The following is a 23,481-nucleotide window of genomic DNA, read 5'->3' on the forward strand; positions in this document are numbered from 1 at the left end:
TTGCGGTCGGTGTACGATGAGAAGAAGGGCGCGCTGCAGGACCTGCAACTGGTCGGGTCTCGGGGCGCGTTCGTGAGGTCGCGGATCCGGTTCCTCAAGGAGATGGACCGCGGCTCCCCCTTCTTCTACTCGCTGGAAAAAAGGCACGGGGTCCGTAAGCAGCTCTTTACGCTGCTGGCCGACGACGGATCCCTTGTCTCGGATCCGGAGGGCATCAGGGCCATCGCCCGAGATTACTACACTGCCCTGTTCTCTCCGGATCCGTCCAGTGAGGAAGCTTGCAGAGTTTTGTGGGAGGACCTGCCGCAGGTCGGCCCGGAGTGCGCCGGAAAGCTTGACTCCCCTATAAGTCTGGGGGAGCTGACCGGCGCACTCGACGGTCTTTCTAGGGGCAAAACCCTGGGACTAGACGGGCTGACCGTGGAGTTCTTCAGGGCGTTCTGGGTCATCTTGGGGAGCGACTTCGCGGGGGTCCTGGGGGAGAGCGTTGCTACCGGGGAGATGCCCCTTTCGTGGCGCAGGGCCGTGATTGCCCTGCTGCCGAAGGGGGATCTCCGCCTTCTAAAAAACTGGCGCCCGGTCTCCCTCCTCAGCACGGAGTACAAAATCTTCGCCCGAGCCATGTCTTCTCGGCTCGGCACCGTGCTGGACCACATGATCCGCCCTGACCAGTCCTACACCGTCCCGGACCGAACTATTTATGATAACATCCATCTGGTCCGGGACATCATCCACCATTCCCAGAGAGCTGGTCTGTCGAGCGCCTTCCTGTCTCTCGATCAGGAGAAGGCGTTCGACATGGTGGATCACGAATACTTACTAGGATCTCTGCGAGCTTTCGGGTTCGGGACGCATTTTGTAGCCCGGATCCGACTTCTGTACACCGCCGCGGAGTGTCTAGTGAAGGTTAACGGGTCCCTGACGGCGCCCCTTCGCTTTGGGAGAGGAGTACGTCAGGGCTGCCCCGTCTGGCCAGTTGTATTCTATTTGCGTGGAGCCTTTCCTGCGCCTCTTGCGGAGGAGGTTGTCGGGATTGGTTCTGCGCGGGCCGGGCATCGGGGTGGTCCTTTCGGCTTATGCCGATGACGTGCTCCTTATGTTTAGTGACCCGGCTGACCTGCGGAGGATGCGCGAGTGCCAGGAGGCCTACTCTGCCGCTTCTTCTGCCAGGATCAACTGGGGTAAATGTCCTGGACTCCTGGTCGGTCAGTGATGGTCAGATGGATCCCCTACCCGAGGAGCTCAGGCCTTTCACCTGGAGCAGGACCAGCCTCCTCTACCTGGGGGTCCATCTCTGCCCCGCTGAGGAATCCTGGCCGGCAAACTGGCAGGAACTGGAGACGAAAGTCACCGCTCGCCTGCGACGCTGGACAGGACTGCTCCGAGTGCTATCTTACCGAGGTTGAGTTCTGGTCATAAACCAGCTGATCGCCGCCACGTTGTGGTATCGGCTGGTCACTTTGACCCCTCCCCCGGACTTTGTCACAAGAATCCAGAGATTGTTAGTCGACTTCTTCCGGGACAAAAGATTGCACTGGGTCGCTGCCGAGGTTCTGAGTCTCCCGCTTAGGGAGGGTGGTCAGGCGCTAGTGTGCCTACGCACACAGGTGGCGACTTTCCACCTTCAGACCCTGCAGCGATACCTCTATGTCGAGCCTCCTCCTAGATGGTGTGCCGACGACGTATTTCTTCCGTCAGGTGCATGGCCTGAATTATGACGTGCAACTCCTGTTTATAGAACAGCTGGGCCTCGGTGGCTCCTTGCAGGCGTTGCCCGTCTTTTACCAGGACCTGATCAAGGTCTGGAAAGTGGTCGCCTCGCGACGCAGCTCTCCCCCGTCAGGAGTAGCGGCTTTCGTCAGAGAGCCGCTGCTCAGGAATCCGCCCCTCCGTTCTTTTCAGTTTGTTGGCGGAGAGGAGGTCTGTGGCCGCAGGGGTCACCAGGATCGGGGACGTGCTGGGTGGCGGAGGACTGGGCTGGATGCTCCCGCAGGAGTTGGCGCGACGCGCGTCTGTGAGTGTCCAGGTTGCAACCGATGCCATCCAAGACCTGAGAACGGTTGTGCTCGGACCCGACGTTATTTTGGGTCTTGAGGTGGCCCAGGTGCGCGGTGGTCTTCCGTCTGAACGTTCCCCTGTTCGGACGGAATTCCACATTGGCCCCAAGCCCCGAACCCTCCCTCGGGTGCTGGTGCCCCGCAATATGAGCCGCCTCGGGGACGTACCCTCTGTGCCTTTTGGCACGGCAAAGAGGGGCTTTTTGTACGGACTGCTGCTGCACACCTTCCATTTTCTCGCCCTTGTCCGCCGCCCGGACACGCGCTGGCGTGCCTTGTTGCCGTCCGGCGGCGGAGGCCCCCGATGGGAGGCCCTCTACAGAGGTGTCCTCCCCCTTTCTATCGGGGACCTGGGTTGGAGGATGTTGCATGCAGCAGTCCCTTATAATAAGAGGATGCATAGGTTCACGGACTCTCAGGACACGTGCCCTTTTTGCGGTATTGTGGAGTCCGTGGACCATGTATACATAGGGTGTTGTAGGCTGCACTCCCTTTTTAGTTATTTGAAAAACCTATTATTGATGTTTTGTTTGCACTTCAGCCCCACGCTTCTGATCTATGGGCACCCGGTGCGGAAGGGGGTCGGGAAGGAGGAGGACCTCCTCGTGAACCTGCTCCTGGGCCTGGCCAAGTTGGCCATTAACAGGTCCAGGCAGCGGGCGATCGACGGGGGAGTCCCGCCCGATTGTTTGTCCCTCTTCCGTGGCGATGTTCGCTGCCGGATGCTGGATGTCCCTGGAGAAGGAGCACGCGGTGTCTGCTGGCACTCTCGAGGCCTTCCGTGCTCGGTGGGCACCGCGGGGTCTGGGGTGTTTTGTTGACCCCTTTAATCACATTTTGATTTAAAGTTTGTAAGTTTCCTTTAAACTTTGTTCTTGGTTTTACAGCTGACCTGAATTAGGGGCTGTGCCTGATTTATCCCAATTTTGTTGATTTGGTTTTCATTTAAAAGATTATCAAGAGTTCAAATCTCACAGTGGCAAACTATGAAACAATGTAACTTCATCTGAAACAGACGGAAACATGTTGTACTCGAAAGAGTTACAGAGGCTCTGAATAGTATTCAAAGGAGGTCCACTTTCTTGATGATTAGTTTTAGCGTCCTTAGTTGTCTGGATAGGTTTAGAGAACTGGAACCTTTTACTCAGAGAAGTGCAGATTTTGTGGGGACAGGGTTGAGGTCTTTAAAATAACAAAAGGATTGGATTCTATCTAAGTGACTAAGTCTTACAGTGCTTAAAATACGTGTTTTATGAGAAGAATTTTCTGGCCAATAACACTTACAACAGACAGCTTTAGACAGGACATTAGCATCTAGCTGATGAAATTAGCCATACAAATTTTAGATCCGGTTTAGGTCTGATCATAGAGTACAGCCAAAAACCTAAATCTGCCTGTAATTTGGCAGGGTTACTGGTATGGAAAATTAAAATATAGATGCACACAACCTTAATCACTTGAGATTAATACATATTATTGCTAAACATTTCTATGCTGCATCAAATCTATTGTGGTTCAATTCCTGGAAATTTCCAAGGTGATAAACTTACTCATTATAAAGCAGTTAGAACGCAGATATGACATATATTGAGGAAAGACTTCCTAAAACGTACACGAGCTGCATTTAGCTCTAAAACAGAAGGTTTATTGAAACTTATACAAGAATACCCATGGCACAATAAGTTTTAAAAGCATTTAATGACATCGCACATTTTAACAGATAGGGTAAAGTCTACAGGTGCAGTCCCATACAACTGAAAGCCTGTTGTACTACATGACTACCAGCCCAGTCTTTGCAAGGATTCATTCCTATTATGTATCCTGATTGTGCAGTAAGATGGATTTCATTACAATAGTTACAATGACAAAAATACACACTATGTATCAAATAATAAGGTAATGTAGCAAAATTATGACACGCAGTGCTTTAGCCAACGAGCAAATAACCATTTGAGTAACATTTCTTTTCCAGATAATGAATCCCCACTTCAACACTTAACATCAATGCCTTGAAAGGTTTTAATATACATCTAAAGTTTTATACTTTGTACTTGAATTATTTGAAACATACAGTATAATGCAACTGAGCAACAAAAAAGAAAGTTAAAATTACATATTATTTAAAAGTGAATCAGTATCCTAATTCATTCTTATATACCAACATTCTTTATTCACGCTTGCTGCACAAAGACCCAGCAGTTTTTGTTAATATCTGTTGCCAGGCTAACATGATTTTTCTTTAATTAAAATGCAAATTAATGCACATTTGCCTTTTGTTATAGCAAAGATGATACAATATACGTTTTAAATAAATGGAAGTTTCTACTAGCCAAGACTCAGGATAGCAACTTTAATAAATGGAATTGGACAAGTATTTTGGATCTTTTTAATTCACATTCCATGTGCACAATAAGAGTTTTCAAAAGCACTGCTGCCTTGCATTCCAGTAGCACATGGATGTAGGTTGTTTTATTTCCAAGACAGCCTCACAAAATTGAGGAGAAATTTAGATATTTGGACCCTAATCTACATACAAATCATCAACAACTGGTCCTTTCATTTTTAAATGAAAACTGCCCAATGCACCTCACATTCTACAGATTAGCAACACACTGATGCTTTCTGTATATTAAACTAACTGGCTTGAGGGGCATTAGGCACAGAGTGTAATGTATTGGTTCTAAACGCTCATGCTAGAGTTTTATGGTAATGTAAAAAGTGCAGGCTGCTGAGTTGCTCTACTTCTTCTTGCCAAACAGGCTGAATCTCTTCTCTTTGTCTTTCTCTTTATCTTTCTCTCGTCTGCCAGGGCTAGATTCACCAGCTAACACGACACTGGCTGGCAGGGTCTGTGCACGGCTAGCTGCTGGGGTGCTCTGGCTGCTTGGAATTGGCTCGCTCTTATCTGTAGACACAGCTGAAGTGATAGCTTGAATCCAGCTGTTCATTTCCTCCTGTTTAATAAAATAAAGTAGTATCTACATCAATACTTTGCATGACTGGACAAAGTGCACTACACTGGAATGGCTTTATACACTGAGTAAAAACTCCAGTTAAGAAAAAAAGGTTTGAATGCACACAGAAATAAATGCTGAAAAACTTAACTCCAGCATAAAAGATTCAGGAAGGTGTTCTAACCTGAATACTAAAATGTAAACAAGATAATAAATGCCTAATTTTGTTCTTGACAAGATTTAGAAACTTACATCATCTTTGGCTTGGAAGAGATATTCATTGCCGTCGATCAGCCTGTTTTTAACAAAAAGACACACATTATATGCATTTATTATTGTTGCAACCGAAACCTAACAGCAGCAAAGTTCCAAGGTTGACCAATTAATTTACAGCCATGGTGTCCCCAAGCTAAGAAAGAGAACATTCTCTAGTTTGAGAGCGTGTTTTGAAAAGAAAAAGAGAGCAAGGATGCACCCATAATCAACTACCATGCTGACAGACACTGCATACACAAAGAATGGTGTAGAATGTGTGAAGTACTAACGGGCAACTGCTATCCATGGAACTGTACCCCAGCTTTATCTTTGGGAGGTGAGGACTGAATAGAAAATAGATCGCTCCATGGGTGGCATATGCTTGGTTATTTAGAAAGTATTCACATCTATAAGAAATGTCAAGTCATTTTTGCATTCATTGATAGTATAGGTTAAAAATAAATGCAGATGTGTATACTAAAGATCAACATCCAATCATTTTCCTTAAATGCTGCTTTTCTCCATTTTATCAATATTTCATAAACTTGACCATATATCCCCTTCATTACAAGGGCCTGATGAATAAAAAAGGTTCTAGATTCAATTCATGAGCTGAAATGAATTGACCTCAACAAAGGTGGAAACTGCTACAACTTGCCTTGGTGTTAGGAAAGGGAAGGCTAAAGAAAATTGTCAGGGTACATGAGTTACTATCCAGTCATCCCTGCTAGTGCATGTGGAACTATACCCAAGCAAGGAGATACAGTGCCTCCTGTAAAGGAAGGGGAAGGATTACAATATAGAAACCTCCAATTGCATATACTGTTACACAGAACACTGCCTGAACTTACTATGTCACTCAGGAGTCACTAATGAAAGTTGGTAAAGTGGAGCATTTTACATTACTGAGACAAAAAGTACATGTATCTGACCAGTCAGTAGGTTACAAATTACTCGTGTGAACCATATACATAAAACGTATAAATGCAGTGGGTTCCTAGAATATTTACTTTTTTTTAAAAAAAACCTGAGACTGAAGAAAATCAGCTTGAATGGAAATTTATAAAAATATTTCAAGTTACTGATGTGTTTGCAGATCTATGTAAACAAACAGTCATTTCTCATCATAGCAATTTCCAAAAAGAATCTGATTTTGCTGCATTTCATTTGATATGATTGCCTTTTGTTTATTCAGAACAGACATAAATCAATGCCATCAGAAATTTGCTAAGTTCACTTAGCTGCTTCTTAATGTCACATTTTGTGACTATTTCACCTATGTTTGAATACAACTTGCAGTTCAACATCAAAAATGTTAATCTATTTTCTCTTTCAGATATCGACTGAGAATCAAAGTTAGGACTTTCTTGGACTGGTTCAGTAATATGCCTGGCCTTGCATTTACTCAGTAAATCATAAAGAGGATTTTATTTTTATTTTTTATAGAGATTAATTAAGTACCAAATATTTTGTAAATTTGGTTTATATCTGCTAAATAGCATTGATCAGGTCCTCCTCCCAAAACCAGTTTGAACTTTTAATAGATTATCTCTAGAGGGGCACCTTTTCAGACTTCTTAAGCACAACAATTTTAACACCCTCAATGTTTTGCATTCTATAGAAGCCCTTTATTTGTATATTAGATTACTATACTACTAAACCACTACTCAGTTGTTTGCTGTGCTAAGTTGCAGTATAGCATATTTGAGCAAAGCTCCTGATCACATGTGGATGACTACTTACAACGTTCCCTCTAAACTACATGGCCGTGAACTGAAAGTTCCCACGCAGGCTGCGCATGTCATCTTTATTTAACAAAGACTCATGAAATGTCTTAAAAATACAGTAAGAAGTTTAACTGATTTGGAGTGGATAAATCTCACATGACATATCTAGCACAGAAAACATAGACTAAATAAGAAAGCACTTACTTTAGTTTAAAGACATGCTTCTTCTTCTTATAGTCAACAGCTACTTCACACAGTGCCTCCTTCAGGCTAATTGGGACTTCCCCATGATATGTGATACCTGAACTAGCATTCTTTGCATCTTTATAGAAGCCCATCTCCTGGTTGTTTATCACACAATACACATTGTGCCATGATCTGAAGAATGAAAAAAATGAAACAGTCCTTAATAATTCTACATTTTTATCTTGTAACACACCAACATTTATTTAATCAAATTCACAATCATTAGACACTGCAAAGTCATAATGTTTAATTTAAAATGTTTACTTTTCTCTTCAGGCCCCAGAGTCATTCTATACAGTTTCATGGGTGCAACGAGCCTTGCAATATTTTGCTCAAGTAGTCAATTTTTCATGTGAATAGGCTGCTGATATTAACAATCATACAACAGTCAAACCCAATTCTGCCTTTACGCAACGGCCACACAAGTACTTGCCAGTATAGGTCACAGGATTCCTGGCTGACTGTTCCCTTCTTAGTTCCAACTGTAGGATTCATATGATAAACCTGACTGACATCAACTGGTTCAGAACAGATTGAGAATCAAAGTTAGGACTTTCTTGGACTGGTTCAGTAACATGCCTGGCTTTGCATTTACTCAGTAAATCATAAAGAGGATTTTATTTTTATTTTTTTTTACAGAGATTAATTAAGTAGCAAATATTTTGTAAATTTGGTTTATATCTGCTAAATAGTATTGATCAGGTCCTCCTCCCAAAACCAGTTTGAACTTTTAATAGATTATCTCTAGAGGGGCACCTTTTCAGACTTCTTAAGCACAACAATTTTAACACCCTCAATGTTTTGCATTCTATAGAAGCCCTTTATTTGTATATTAATTACTATACTACTAAACCACTACTCAGTTGTTTGCTGTTCTAAGTTGCAGTATAGCATATTTGAGCAAAGCTCCTGATCACATGTGGATGACTACACACAAAAGTTCCCTCTAAACTACACGGCCGTGAACTGAAAGTTCCCACGCAGGCTGCACTCAAGTCTGCCTCTAACTTACAAAATAATTTAAAGGGCCTGTGCACTAGAACAAAAGCCTATGGATTATATTAAAACATTGGAGGGTACATTATTACAGAGATACAAAGAGGCATAGCAAGACAAAAAAAAATCAAGGCCAAGGGCAGAAGATTGGTGGGTAGAAGAGAGAAGGCCCGAGAGCAAATTCCCCAGCCTCTTGGCTACCTGAGGTGCAGATCATGGGAGGAAGGATGTCTACATTCCAGACAAAAAAATTACATTAGAAAGCCCAGGTTCAAGTTACTTCACAGAATGTGTACTTGAGAAATTGATGTAACCTGCTTGATGCTTTCTTATTGTGTGCTTCCCATTCGTGCTTGCGATGCAGGAAGCCCTCCATCTGTGCTGATGGAGTTTCTTGTGACTTGACAGGTAAAGTAGCAGATTGGGACTGCAAAGGTGAGGTCTTGGTTTTACGATCTGAAGTTGGTGAAGCTGCAGGACTGGGCTCTTTGGAACTGGTTCTCTGTTCAGTAGCACCATTCACCATCTCACTTGGTTCAATTGTCTCAGAAACCTAGATTCAACAGATAATAAACGAATTACTGTTTTAATGTAGTCCAAAATAGAATGAAACCAAACACACATACAAGGAGGCTGTGCATTCTCCATGCACTGAAAATGTCATTATTGATTTATGAATTTTAAGTACTCACGTATTCAATGGATTTGAGACACAGTACAATAGAACATTAATTATTTAAGGATTTCTATGAAATGATGACCACCCACTAAAGGTTGTGTGGACAACTGCACAGTGCAGTGTGGCATTGAATAACGTGGATAACCAACGCTCTAACTTAGCTAGCTCCTCTCAACATGAATCTAAGAGTCAACAGGACTCCTGTACTAAGTAGGGGAAAAATTAACCAAGATTTTAACTCCAGATCACTAGCAATTGATCTGAACTCGAATTGCATGTATGTGGGTATTGGGTGAGGAGAGGAGCAAGCACAATGATAATGGTCACCACAGCCAAAATAGCTAGCGCCAACACTTGTTTTTAAGTTTACACGTGGCAACTTTACTGAGGTACCAGAAAGCTACTGGTGCATATGTACCTCAAGATGAGATGTTGCCTGAAGAATTTTCCAAATCTCATGGGGGTGGGGGAATGAAGTTCGTAGCATTGCCAATTTTAGTGAAAAAAAACCTTTTCTTTGTGGAAAATCTTTATTCCTAGAATTAACTTGAGGGATTTCTGTGAGAATTGCCAAGGAACTCATGTCGCCTCTGAGATAGATATGACTGATTTGTAAAAGCAGTTTCTAACTGTGAAGTAGGTTTAAAGCATTTTTGCACAACAATATTCTTTTTCACACAGTGAGACTAAGCACACAGCAACTTTAACAGTGACCTGGATAAGGTAAACTGTTATGTATATGGAATGAGTATGAACAAAGTCTATAATGATACTTGTTTTTTTTTCCAAAAAGACGGTGTTTATTAGATATTTTTTATAAAAAGCATCTCCTTCCTCTTTTTCTTTCCATTTTTCTCAGATGGACTAAAATTAACCCTCTACCACTTGTTTCTTGTATATCATCTTAAGGGAATCCAGATGTAACATTGCTAAGAGAATGCAGCTCTACATTGGCATTCATATAAGTAACACCAAACCACTCCAGTAGAATCGAGAATAAAAGGCACTGTAGCTGTACTTTTAAAATGGAAAGGAAAGCTTATGATGCAGAGATTTACATCTATTTTCAATAGAAGCAAATAAAGATATTACCCCCAAATAACTTGGTGCATTCAATTCATCAAAAAAAAATTCCAACATAATCTTCATACAGGTGCTTATGGGAGGGTGGGGAAAATTTTTGACAATGGACTAAAGGCAGCATAAAAATAAAGATAAATGACGAGGCACTAAAAAAGCCTTGTACTATCCTCCCATTCTAATGGCCACCCCTTCAATGTAGATCGAGTTCCCCTTTAGCTGAGACTTTGCTTATGCTCATTCACTCTTTTCAATTAAGATATCATTTAGGCATGCAGAAATTTCAATCTTTATAGATCACATCATGCAGATCAGCACCACCACCTAGGTTTAGTTATTTATAGTTTGATAAAAAAAGAGCACAGTTCTCAATGCACACAGCATTTTAAGCAAAGTAATTATAACATTTTTAACTAGTATGGATTTGAAATTAAAGCCAAGAAAGTCACAAAGCCAATACAGTTATTTACCCCCATATACAGACAGACCCAAGGTCTTGTCCATCACTTGCTTTGTTGTTCATGTTGCTTGCTGCAGTGTGATCCTGACAACCTAGAGAGCAGCCAAGCTTCCAGCAGCTCTGCAGTTTCTATTTGGACAGGGCAGGTATCTTCAGAAATCCAGTTATCCAAATAATTGGAATTGTAATTCCACTAGATTTAGCCACAGAAATTCAGATCACTCTTGGTTCTTGTGCTATCAATACTTTTCTCTCGCTTTTCTGAATCGTATTTGCAAGGTGGATGCAGCAGTCAGTTAGTCACACTGTGACCAGTATGTAATTAGCAAATTTACTACAACTAAATAAATATTAACTAGTGCTTTAGTTTTAATTGAGAGGATCAAACGTGCACTCATTTAGAAATTTGCACACTCATACCAGTGCAAAAGATCAGGGCAACATTTTGAATGTTTTTTTACATCAGAAGCATGTGCTGTGTATGAATTCTCAGTTAGGGTGGATTACAGCAATACCTTATTAATCTGATTGTTTGTCTCCTTCTTTGCTTTCTAACTTTTACATTTAATTCACAATCAACAACTATGATTGGATGATCAAGATAGTATTGATAGCTCTTTAGACTATTCAAAATTGACTTTTCAATTTTACACATGCAACTAATTTTTAGAAAAAGGGAAAACAAAAATTAGCTGCCTTATTCCACTAGCATTTCATTCAGAAATCATTATTCATATTTTGCATGTTAACATAAGATTATTTTAAAAAAACACTGCAGAAACAGCCAATCTCTATACTTTCACATGATAAATATGCTTTAATACCTCATTAAACTACTACTATTCACACAATACCGCTCAGGCTTAAAGATGATGCTAACATAGTAAACAATTCCTCAACTCAGTGATTAATAGCTTATTAATCACTGAAAATTCAAATTAATGGATTGACACAAAAGAAAATTGGTTGCGACAAAATAACTTTCATCTGTCATTCTGTCGTGGTAATTTGGGGTTACATATCAAAGTATTTTCTGTTTAAACTGAGATGTCCTTAAACTGTCTTCTCTGCTGCATATCTGCTACATTCTAGTGGTCTCATTTGGTAACATCTTTCCTTGAATTCATTTCTCAATGCTTTTCTATAAAATTTAGTAGAATTAAAGGCTGTCAATATGCATGAACTTTGCATGGTCAAAGCTGACAGTTTCCTAAAGAGCCAGTTGTACAGAACATTTTAGTTCAACACACAGATGCCCCCTACTGTAGGAAAATGGTAGTTAATGGGAGACATTACAAAGAAACTTATGAAATGATGGACAGAACTAGCAAATCAAAACAGTGTTAGTGAATTTGGTGAGAAAACAGACAAAAATTAAGAATTGAGGGCAAACCTATGACTGTTGTATCTATACTTTCCAAACCAAGAAATCTGAACTGTGATGTAGCTTCTAAAGACAATTTGGAGCTCCAAATTAAAGGAATTTAAGGTTTCAGAACAATGTATATTTGCGCTGTTGTGATCTCTGGCATATTAAGCTTAAATTTACTCATAGCAATGTTTTAAAAATGTACAGTTCTGAGCGAGAGAAAAATATGTACAAAAACTAAGAAATTATGATACTTCTTTTGAAAACACAAACACAAAGTTAACAAAGAAAACATTAATTATAAGGTGAACTTTAATAATTAAGGCTTGGACATGCTAAACACATGCAAAAACAAACTAATTCTGTTAAAAACAAAAATGACAGAAGTTTGTTAATCAAGTGATAGTTACAACAGAATCAAAACAAATATTGGAATTGTTTTATTTGTGTGTATTAGTAGCAATGCTTAGCTCAATTAGATGATGGCCAACATTGTAACAACTGAATCAAAATAAACAAACATGCAATGAGAACAGTCTGTGACTAAAGGTGAAAACAAAATTCAACACCACCATTCTTGTGCACAGAACAATTAAGATCTTTCAATGACAGATTACATTTGACAAAATTATATGAAAATAACCAAAGACAAAAAAGTCTAAACTGGGCTAAATTAAACATTAAAGGGGATATATATTGCAAATCATACTAGCATTTGATCCAGCACGCTGCCTAAAATAATTATGATCAAACCTGACTTACTAACCAATTTGAATATTGAGAACTGACTGATTTTCTACATATAAAAATTTGGAATAAGTTAAAAGCACTCTGCTTAGAGCTCATTAGTTAAGAGCTCAATTAATTTAAAACAACATTTTTTTGTCTTACTGCTGTTAAACAGAGTCAAGATGCTGTTATGGGTAAAGTTAATTTTTGTTAACAGAATGTTTAGACTTCAACACAACTCATTTAATGAAATTGTCAACACATGGGACGTTTGTCATCATACAACGCTTTATGAACCATTCACCAAAGCAGAATTCCTGTACTGGTATGCACAGTCCCTCACCATCAGTGCAGAAAAAAAAAACACAAAATATTAATACTGCAACAATAATCAGAGCAAGGTACAGACTAAGAAGGTGGTACAGGAAATAGAGAGAAGTAAAGAATGCTGACTATTTCTATTGACTCAATTTATAGGAAAGTGATTTCAAAAATCATTTGTACACTGCATGTATCAATATAGTAAATGTACATAAAAACACTTGCTATTTAACATCAATTTAGAGAAAGGTTTACACGTAGTTCCGTTGCTCTGTAATATTTGGTTAGGAAAAACTACATTAATAGTTCTAGGTTCTGTTTACTGATGCCAGTGTGTATCCTGTGTATTTTGTTATTTACATGTTAGATAAAGCCTTCATGACCATAGCTTGAATTAGTGGCTTCTAAAAATGCTAGTAATTTGTTGTTAAATCCTTTTCAGCTTATCAGCTGACAAGATTTTATAAAGTATTCAGTGTCTTAGATTTGGAATAAACTACTTGAGACAGTTTCCTGCAGTAAGGAAAAAAGTTGGCGCAATTAGAATGAAGGAAATCACTTTTCACTGACATTAAATCCCCTTATGTATCTATATATTTTTTCCTATGTTGAATTTGAATTTTTTTAGAAATAAAATCTGATTAACTTTTGTTTGAGAACTTAAAATACTAAATTAAAAATCACAATTAAAACCCAAAGCTCCCTGACACTTTGGAATAGCCAAACATTTAACAAATTCCCTTTCTGAAATAATTTATGAATAAGTGGAAGTAGCATGTGCTGGGCCTTGCTTTCCCTTGATGTCTGCACAAATCAGAAATAAATTGTGTTCTTTGGATATTAGCACCTCAAGTAAAAATTTCTTTTATACCACTTCAATTTTTAAAAAAACTGTCTCCCGGGGACCATAATGTAATCTTGTAGAAATATTTCATAAGTCACTCCTCAACTTATTTGGAGTAATGTTGATCTTACTACTCAGACTCTGAACAACGCACATCAGTTCAGGGTATGAGAACTGTTATCATCATACCCGAGTGCCACTGAACTATTAAATAAGGCATCATTCTTCAATGTGAACACAATAAAAATACAATAAATATTCATTTTAGAAACTGTAGTTCAGAAATTGAAACTCGCAAATATAATTACTGTTGTTTGTTTTGTTATGAATAGTATTAAAGAATTAAAAAATTAAGCTATGGATATATCCAGTGTTACACAAATATAGAAACATGCTTGGAGTAATTTATCCACCTAACATCTTGCAGGTAACATTCAATCTAATTGTTTAAAATTAACATCTCTAATCAACCCTAGGTAAACATCATTCTCCATAGAGGATGAAGTAATATTCTAAAAAAAATCCACAAATGGGACCACAGATAAGAGTCTTAGGACTCGATGTTCTTGTAAGTGCAAAAATAAGGCCCATTGTCCATGAATAGTATAAACAAGGTTACTCTGTTAATGTAGACATATAAGGATTCAGTCTGAAAAAGTCAGGAGAGCGGCTATGCAACTGGTCTGAAGGGAACATTTAATTAGGAGAGCAGGCTCGGCTCTAATTTCTTTCAGGTCTGCAATTTAGTTCTTCGCTATTTTTTAAAGAGAGCTGAATACTTGTATCTACTTGCTGTGTAAAACTCATAAACATCACATATTTCACGAAATTGTCTTTAAATTGACACCTAGTACAATAGTGTATAGTTCTGTTGAAGGGTCATGAGGACTCGAAACGTCAACTCTTTTCTTCTCCGCCGATGCTGCCAGACCTGCTGAGTTTTCCCAGGTAATTCTGTTTTTGTTTTGGATTTCCAGCATCCGCAGGTTTTTGTTTTTATTAATAGTGTGTGTCAGGTTTGCTCTTTTTTCTTTATGGATCTCATTTGGAATGGGCATAAGGGAAGCTTCATGAGCACAGGAACTCTTAAGTATCCTTTTGAAGGGTAACGTTTATAGTAAGATTTGAGTACAGGGGTAAAGAAGTCTTGCTGCAATTGTATAGAGCCTTGCTGAGACTGGCCTTGGCAATACTGGAGTACTGTGTACAGTTTTGCTCTCCTTAACTAAGGAAGGATAGAATTACCATAGAGGGAGTGCCACGAAGGTTCACTAGACTGATCTCTGGGATGATGGGATTGTTCTATGAGAAGAGATTGAGGAGGCTGAGCCTATATTCTCCAGAGTTGAGAAGCATTAAAAGTGATCTCATTGAAGCATACAAAATTCTTACAGGGCTTAACAGGGTAGATTCAGGAAGGACGTTTCCCCTGGCGTGGTGATGGTGGGGGGGAACGCTGGTGGTAGCTAGATCCAGGGGACACGGTCTCAGAATAAGAGGTAGGTCTTTTAGGATTAATGCGATGAGGTGGAATTTCTTCACTCAGAGTGGAGAATCTTTGGAATTCTCTACCCCAGAGAGCTATGGAGGCTCAGTCATTGAGTACATTCAAAACACAGATATGATAGATTTCTAAATATTAAAGAAACCAAGGGATATGGGGATAATGTGGGAAAATGGCATTGAGATGGAAGATCACCACGATCAAGTTGATTGGTGGAGCAGGCTCAAGAGGTCAAATGCCCTACTTCAGCTCCTATTTCCTATCTTTATGGTGTAGTTTGTTAGATATGTTTCATATTTGTGAATTGTATTCACTTTTTGTAATACGTTGGTTGCTTTTTTTTAAAGTAACTCATTCACATAACCTTGCTTTTAAAACATTTCAAACAGATATTTTTTCATGGTTCAAATGATAGAAGATGAAAGAGGGAGATCAGGAGGTCCAGGCCATTCTGTAGAATGTAACGCAATTGCTAACAGGGACAAATGTCTCACCTTGCTACGGAGAGGGCTTTGTTATCTGTAGCAAATGTATAACACAATAATGGTATCACCAGCAGTTGTCAAAATCATTACAGTTCTCAATTGATGTATCTATGGCGTATTCCTGGGCAGCCTTATCATATCAGGTAGTGTCTGGATTAAAAATGTAATTTATCCTTCGGTCAGCATGCCAAGTTTCTTTTAAATGTCCTTTCCCACTGAGTATCACCTTGTGCAGCCCCATTACATTTTATGAAGTGAAAGAGGGTATTGGTGATTGCCACATGTCCAACCTGAAGACCATGGAAGATGACAGTGTGTCTAGGCTTTCAGTTGTATATGCCATCTTGACTACCTGTTCTGCTGAGATAGTAAAATATGCTAATGGTAGAACTAAGATTTTGTGAGGATTTGGTAGGCCAGCAGTAAGTGTGGAATAGACTCACAGGCTACACATTATGGTAGGGTGTCATCTAACCTGGATCATGGTGTTGTTGATTAAGAACGTTGCATGGTAAGACTAAAATGTGCTGTCTTCTCATGCAGCTGTTTCTAGTAGACAGTGTTCACTTTAGCTACTACCTCCTGACTGGTATGGTGCACTGCCATCCTCTGGAGTGGATACAATAGAGCGCAAAATAGAACAACTCCCCTTGCAGCAGAACATCCATGTCACAGCCATCAATACTGGATGTCAGGGCAGTGCCACACTTCTATTTGGCCAGATTCCGTTCCCCCTCACCCCACAATAACTACATGTGCAAAGGCTGAAAACTGCTGTGATCATTTTAAAACCTTAACTAAGCTTCAACATTTTAATTAACTAAGTACTTGCTCCCCTTTATTTTTAAGGAACAGTTCTTTAAGAGCTGTAGGCTTCAGGCTAATTCTACTTACCACATACCCCAATCCCACTGTTGCTCCCACCAACTACTTCATTAGACTCCGTGTGCAAGGCACCAGCTTTGCAAGGAGCACCTGTAAAGTTATAAAATTAGCTGACCTTGTTAAATCTGGCAAAATTAGCTACCTGTATGTGCAAATACACTCATTTTCTTGGAATCACAGAATTGACCTTTGCCAGCCTTAATTAGGAGCTTGCTTTTGCTGTGATAGGTGAATAATGTCCCAAGTTGCTAAACAACATTTTCAAATTCACACTACCTTGACTCAGTACCTTTTTGTTCCTCTAATTGACACCAGAAACTCATAAAACATGGAACAACAAAAACTCATTCCTTCCACAGGCCAAGTGCAATTTGCCTGTTTTGGATTCCATCCCAGTCATTTAATCTTCTGAAGAAAAGTTATGGCAAAATCCTCCCTAATTGCCTATTGCAACAAAACTTCAAAATAATTGTCATTTCTCACATCTCTACCATTCAAGCCTGAGTGGTTGCCCATCAGAAACAAAACTTTCACCAGCTCCAGTAATCCAGGAGCCATTGTGTCTCAAGAATTATATCTACTTAGCCATATAATTGAAATATAAAATCTGCTTGCATCAGGGATAAATTATTTGGCTAATCCATCACATAGCATGTCTACTTAAAAGTTTTAATTTTGCCCAAAATATTTGGTTTCTATTGTTCTCATCATTCAAGGTTGCCAAAAAAGTTGCTGGCCATTACTTATGATGGAGAACCAAAAGCAGTATGAATGCTTGAGATGAATGGATCCTTTTCAACTAGATTATTCATTAAATACACTGATTTGCATAACTAAAGCAGGTGAAAAAGTCAGCAGTTAAATGGGAATGAATATATAGGTTAGTCTAAGAAGGTACATATATTTCATTCTGATTGGTTTGGATTTCACAATCCAGATCGGGCCCATTCATTGCCAGCTCGTCTGTTCTGAAAGTTTTTGTAGGTTTGGTAGTTTTGAGAGCGGTAACTAACCCGTGGGGACTCCTGGTCTGATGGTAATCCATTCTGAGAAATGTGTTCTTCTCTAGTGCCTTCCCTGGGAAGAAAAGAAGAAATAGTCTCATGTGATAAGATGCATGTCACTGAACAGCCACGACAGTCAACATTTTCTGACTGAGTTGGATTTCTCTTCCCTTATTCATTTAAATTAATTCTAAGGAAATTTAGCAGAAGTATGAATTCCTGTTAGACCAGGGGCTGGATTTTCATGGTTTCAGCGGTGGAACTGAGAAAAAATGACCCGAGAGCAGGGGTGTTTGGAGGTCCCACCTCTGTTCCCATTCTCAGCCATTTTCACAAGGGTGGGAGAGGAAATGGGCCTCAGATTCATCTGTTCTCATGAATGATGAAACTGACAGCGCTGAGGGCTCATTCAGAGCTTAGGACAGGTAATTTTTAAAATTTTCATGGAGATAGCTGGACTTTAGTAGCTGTTGGGTTTTACATCAGTTGCGTGCATGGATTGAAAGAAGAGGCCAATAAAAGGCCAATAAAATGGCTTTGTCTCTTTTACAGGACTTCATTAAATGCTTTGGTATAACTTGTAACAATGTTCAGTAAGATGAGTTATGAGAGTGCTATGATTGGAAGACAATTAAACAATGTATTTGCCAGACTGTTACTTACGACAGGCAAGCTGTCAAGTAAAAGATCAACATTGTAAATGTGGAAAAATCTTCAGATGAGTTTAAAAAAACTCATCTAATGGATAAGAAGGTAGAGATATTTCACATATTAAAAGGGGAGTCCAATACGATAACTGAGTGTAAATGTTTCATCTGTTTCCATTGCTTTTTTTCAAATAGCAGTTCTGAAGCCTGTTTGTTTACTTGGAGTTTTATGGGCTATTCAATGGCTTCCAATTACTATAATATGACTTGAGAATTCTGTTCATAAAGCGAACAATGAGTAATGGGAGCATGGAGTGAGGGGTTGCGAGGAAGGGGATGTCTCACTCCTGGGATTGGCTGATGCTCCCAAGTCCAATGATGTTTCAAACTTCATGACCTAGTATCTCCCCCACCACAATCTCTCCCCTCCCTGGTTCCCTCCTGTCCAGTACCTAGCTTTAGTTAGCATCCTTTCCCATATGACCAATCTCTTAATCTAGATTGATGCTAGGCAGGAAATTAAATTCAGCAGGATATTCACCTCTCCCCGTACTTTCCAGCAGCTGACGGTTACCCTCATTCCCTTACTTCCAATACCAGAGTTTCTTCAAAGATGGACATTGATTTTTGATACAATAACACATTTAGGGACTTTGGAGAGCAGAGTAACGGGATGTTGCAGAAGTGGCAGTGTTTTGTGAGGGCGAGGGGTTAAGATTGGGCTTGCTGAGGAAATGTATAATCGAGGAGAGGGATCAATGCTATTAAAAATGTTATCATACAGGAAAATCCGAGGAGGCCCCATCAAGAAGCTCAGGCCTTTAGCCTACTGCAAAATGCGAAGGAGACATTCAATACGCTATTAACACCTCAACCATAACTCCTCGGGGCCTGAATAAAGCCACTGACTGATGACGGAGCCTGAAAATTATCTCAATTTTATGGTACTATCCAGGAGCTACTGACCATTGTTTAAACAAACATAAGCGTAAATTACACCTTTATCTTTAGAGTGGACAGAGGGGGGTGACTTTTTTTCTATTTTAGTGACCACAGCAAGTTCTTGCTTAAAGTTGTCCCATTTTAAGTCATTTAGATTTAACGTATTTTTAAAAGGGCTGGTATTCATGTTCAGCTTTGTAGATTTGCATTAACCTTGTTTTGTACCAAGTGTGATGCAAGGTTCTGAGACCGGATTGGCGCCATTTTGGATCAGCTTTTCCCGCTGGCTGACTCTCCTGCTTGTCTCCTCTTTGGCTTGTGGCTTACCTCTGCAGCTTTGCTACTTGAAGCTGTCCATAGGTTGCTTCTTGCCACTCGCTGCTCATGTCTCGAGCCCTTGATTGCAGCGAAGGTTCGGAAGGGGGAAGCCTAGGAGGGCTGGCCAGTGGGAAAGCTGGTGGTGACCAGAAGGTCAGTCAGTATGGTCGGTGGCGATCTGGAGAATTGGGGAGTGGGAGAGATGGCAAGTCCAGGCCAGTACAAAAAGTTAGTCCCTATGACATTGTCATATTTGCAGAATCATATTTTACAGATAATGTCCCAGGCGCCACCATCACCATCCCTGGGTATGTCCTGTCCCACTGGCAGGACAGACCCAGCAGAGATAGCGTTACAGTGGTACAGAGTCAGGAGGGAATTGCCCTGGGAGTCCACAGCATCGACTCTGGACCACATGAAATCTCATGGCATCAGGTCAAACATGGGCAAGAAAACCTCCTGCTGATTACCACATACTGTCCCTACTCAGCTGATAAATCAGCACCCCTCCATGTTGAAAATCACTTTGAGGAGGCACTGAGGGTGGCAAGGGCGCAGAATGAACTCAGGGTAGAGGACTTCAATGCCCATCACCAAGAGTGACTCAGTAGTACCACTACTGATTGAGCTAGTCGGATCCTAAAGGACATAGCTGCTAGACTGAGTCATCAGCAGGTGGTGAGGGAACCAACAAGAGAGAAAAAGACCTCAGCCTCACCAAGCTGCTTGCTGCAGATGCATCTATCCATGCCAGTATCTGTAGGAATGACCACCGCATAGTCCAGCGGCTTCATCAATGACCTTCCTTCCATCATAAGGTCAAAATCCTGGAGCTTCCTCTCTAACAGCACTGTGGGTGTGCCTACAGCACATGCAGTTCACTGATGATTGCACAATGTTCCGCACCATGCACGACGCCTCAGATACTGATGCGGTCCATGTCCAAATGCAGCAAGACCTGGACAATATCCAGACTTGGGCTGACAAATGGCAAGAAACATTTGCGGATGCTGGAAATCCAAAACAAAAACAGAATTACCTGGAAAAACTCAGCAGGTCTGGCAGCATCGGCGGAGAAGAAAAGAGTTGACGTTTCGAGTCCTCATGACCCTTCGACAGAACTTGAGTTCGAGTCCAAGAAAGAGTTGAAATATAAGTGCCAGGCAATGACCATCTCCAATAAAAGGGAATCTAACCATCACCCCTTGACATTCAATGGCATTACCAACGCTGAATCCCACACTATCAACTTCCTGGGGGGGTGGGGTTACCATTGACCAGAAGCTAAACTGGACTAGCCATATAAATACTGTGGCTACAACAGCAGGTCAGAGGCTAGGAATCCTGCAGCAAGTAACTCACCTCCCAACTCTCCGAAGCCTGTCCGCCATCTACAAGGTACAAGTCAGGAGTGTGTTGAAATACTCTCCACTTGCCTGGATGAGTGCAGCTCCAACATTCAAGAAGCTTGACACCATCCAGGAAAAAGCAACCCGCTTGATTGGCATCCCATCCACAAACTTTCATACCTTCCACCACCAATGCACAGTGGTAGCAATATGCACCATCTACAAAGTGCACTGCAGAAACTCACCAAGGCTCCTTAGACAGCACCATCCAAACCCACAACCGCTACCATCAAGGAGGACAAGGTCAGCAGATTCATGGGAACACCACCACTCCAAACCATTCACCGTCCTGACTTGGAAATACATTGCCGTTCCTTCGCCGTTGCTGGGCCAAAATCCTGGAGCTTCCTCTCTAACAGCACTGTGGGTGTGCCTACACCACATGCACTTCAAGAAGGCAACTCACAACCTTCTTAAGGGCAATTAGGAATGGGCAATAAATGCTGGCCTAACCAGCTATGCCTACTTCATTTATTTATTTAAATTTATTTTTATTTTAGAAGTTATTTTGTTCATGATTACTGTATAGTAATTTAGCAATGTACAGTATTTAAACAAAGGGTATAATGGTTTAATTTTTTTCTAATAGGAATGTTCCTACAGAATCTAACTAATGTCTTTACTTTGGTTGTAATGACTTGCTCAATGTTTTTTAATTTAAAGTTGCACTTTACAGCAGCACAACCAATGTTAAGCAAGGTATTCAGCTTGAGGACGAAAGAGAGCATAACTTCCTTTGATAAATTTAACTAAAACAATGTCATCCCCTCCCCCATCAGTATTTATAAACTGCTTAACTTGAGCATCATTCAGATTCTCCTGTCATGGTAAGTATGGTGACTAGTATGTTAGCTTGACTATTATTTTCCAAGGAGTTAAAGTTTTTTTTAAACAGGTTTTATTTCACATTTTCTATAATGTCTTACTGTTGTGGTGATTCAGACTCATCAGAAGGCTGCGGGGTTGGCTGTGGTGATGGTTGTCTCTTCCTCTCCTCCTCTTCCTGCCTCCTACGTACTTCAAGCAACTCCAGCTGTAGGGATATAGAAAGTATTACGTTTGTGAGACTTTAAATCATGTAGCCTATTTTCTGTAAATTTTTCAGTTTGCTTTGATTATGTGCAATTCAGAATGTGTTTTTTTTATGGGCAGAATTTAGCCCTTGTCACATGGGCTTTGCAGGAGCGATCGGGAAACCTCTGTCCGTTATTGAGACCAGAAGACGATTTCATGCTGGGCGGGCCAATTAAGGCCCACCCAGCGTGAAATGTGAGTGGCAGTGCTCAGCGCTGCCTGTGAGGGTTGGGGGGTGGAATGCTCAGAGAGAAGAAGAATTTTTAAAAAATGAAGCAATGAATACTGTAATAAAACATGTCCCCTCATGTGACTGTCACCTGAGTAGGGACATGTTATTAATTAAAATGTTTTTTTTTATTTTTTATTTGCTTTAGGCAATCTCATCCCACCCATGGATGAGATTTCTTAAAAAGTGCAAAGGCTGCTTGGCCTTTTTGCCTGCCGCCAACCGTAAGGTTGGACGGCAGCAAAAAATTTAAGTTAACCTTGTTAATGGCCTTAACAGGCCTTTTAATTGTTGGCGGGCGCATTGCTGACTCCGGTGCATGCCAGCCGACTGAAATATTGCACAACTGCACGTTGACTTTGGGACGCTCGCCCAACATCAACATGAGTCATTTTACGCTCGGGTGGGTTGGATGCACACCCACCCGCAAAGCTAAAAATTTTGCCCTATGTTAAGTGTATGAACTGATCAGAAAATTGTCAAGGTATAAGTTTTTTTTAATGACCAAAGTAGAATTTCAGAACTTGTGAAATAAAAATGTTTGTCTTAGGACTCTGCTTTATCCCTAACTGCTGTTATAATTCTAACGAACATTCGTATCATCCTGAGGCTAGACTTCTGTAGCATCTTTCTCAATTCTACAAGCAACTCATTTGGAACATTATGGCCCTCTTTACTTGCACAAGGTCCTACAATTTCAAGCCATCATTGTCAAGCTATACTGTCCCCCAGACAATCGACTTCAAAATTTCTATCCTCGCCTTCAAGCCTTTTCAAAGCATCATCACTCTAAACTAAGTTAAAAGACCTCCAGCAGGCATATTTGCCTCTCATGCAAGCTTCACTCCTCTGACATTGGTTTACTTCTTATTTTCCCAATCTCTCTATTGTATGAAAGTCCCCACACCTCATTCCAATCCTTCCACCACACCCCAAATTCTAAAGTCCAAAATCCCTTCTCGGACAGTTCTTTCAATACACTAACAACATTTGTGTTTCTCTTTTCCCCTCTTTCAGGACGCCCACTTGCCACTTGCTTTTCTTGTCATGAAAAAATTATTTTGCATGTCTATCTTTCCGTAAATTACTTCATGAAAATGAAATTCAAGAAATAGTTGCAAGTTAATGTTCAAATATGAAAAAGTACATTTAAATTATTAAAACACAAAAACAAATTTTATGACCATCTTGTCTGAATTTGCATTTATGATAAAGATAATTAGAGCTATATAGAGTTATTATTAAGTGGACAAATGCAATAGTCTCA

The 23,481-nt window shown here is 40.6% G+C and overlaps 1 protein-coding gene across 3 annotated transcripts in view; it reads right to left on the minus strand.

Annotated features, from left to right (window-relative positions):
* Nucleotides 1-3,736: 3,736 nt before the first annotated feature.
* The window catches only part of sptbn1 (spectrin, beta, non-erythrocytic 1), a 297,759-nt gene continuing 278,014 nt past the window's right edge, over nt 3,737-23,481 (minus strand). For all 3 annotated transcript variants that reach the window (XM_041174961.1, XM_041174970.1, XM_041174980.1), the window contains 6 exons: nt 21,838-21,944; nt 17,605-17,668; nt 8,550-8,788; nt 7,198-7,371; nt 5,264-5,306; nt 3,737-5,011 (listed from right to left, as the gene is read on the minus strand). In XM_041174961.1, the coding sequence (XP_041030895.1) occupies nt 4,796-5,011; nt 5,264-5,306; nt 7,198-7,371; nt 8,550-8,788; nt 17,605-17,668; nt 21,838-21,944 (843 nt within the window). In that variant the 3' untranslated portion in view covers nt 3,737-4,795. The remainder of the gene's footprint in view (nt 5,012-5,263; nt 5,307-7,197; nt 7,372-8,549; nt 8,789-17,604; nt 17,669-21,837; nt 21,945-23,481) is intronic.

The sequence above is a fragment of the Carcharodon carcharias genome, chromosome 2, assembly GCF_017639515.1.
Source record: "Carcharodon carcharias isolate sCarCar2 chromosome 2, sCarCar2.pri, whole genome shotgun sequence".
Lineage (NCBI taxonomy): Eukaryota > Metazoa > Chordata > Chondrichthyes > Lamniformes > Lamnidae > Carcharodon > Carcharodon carcharias.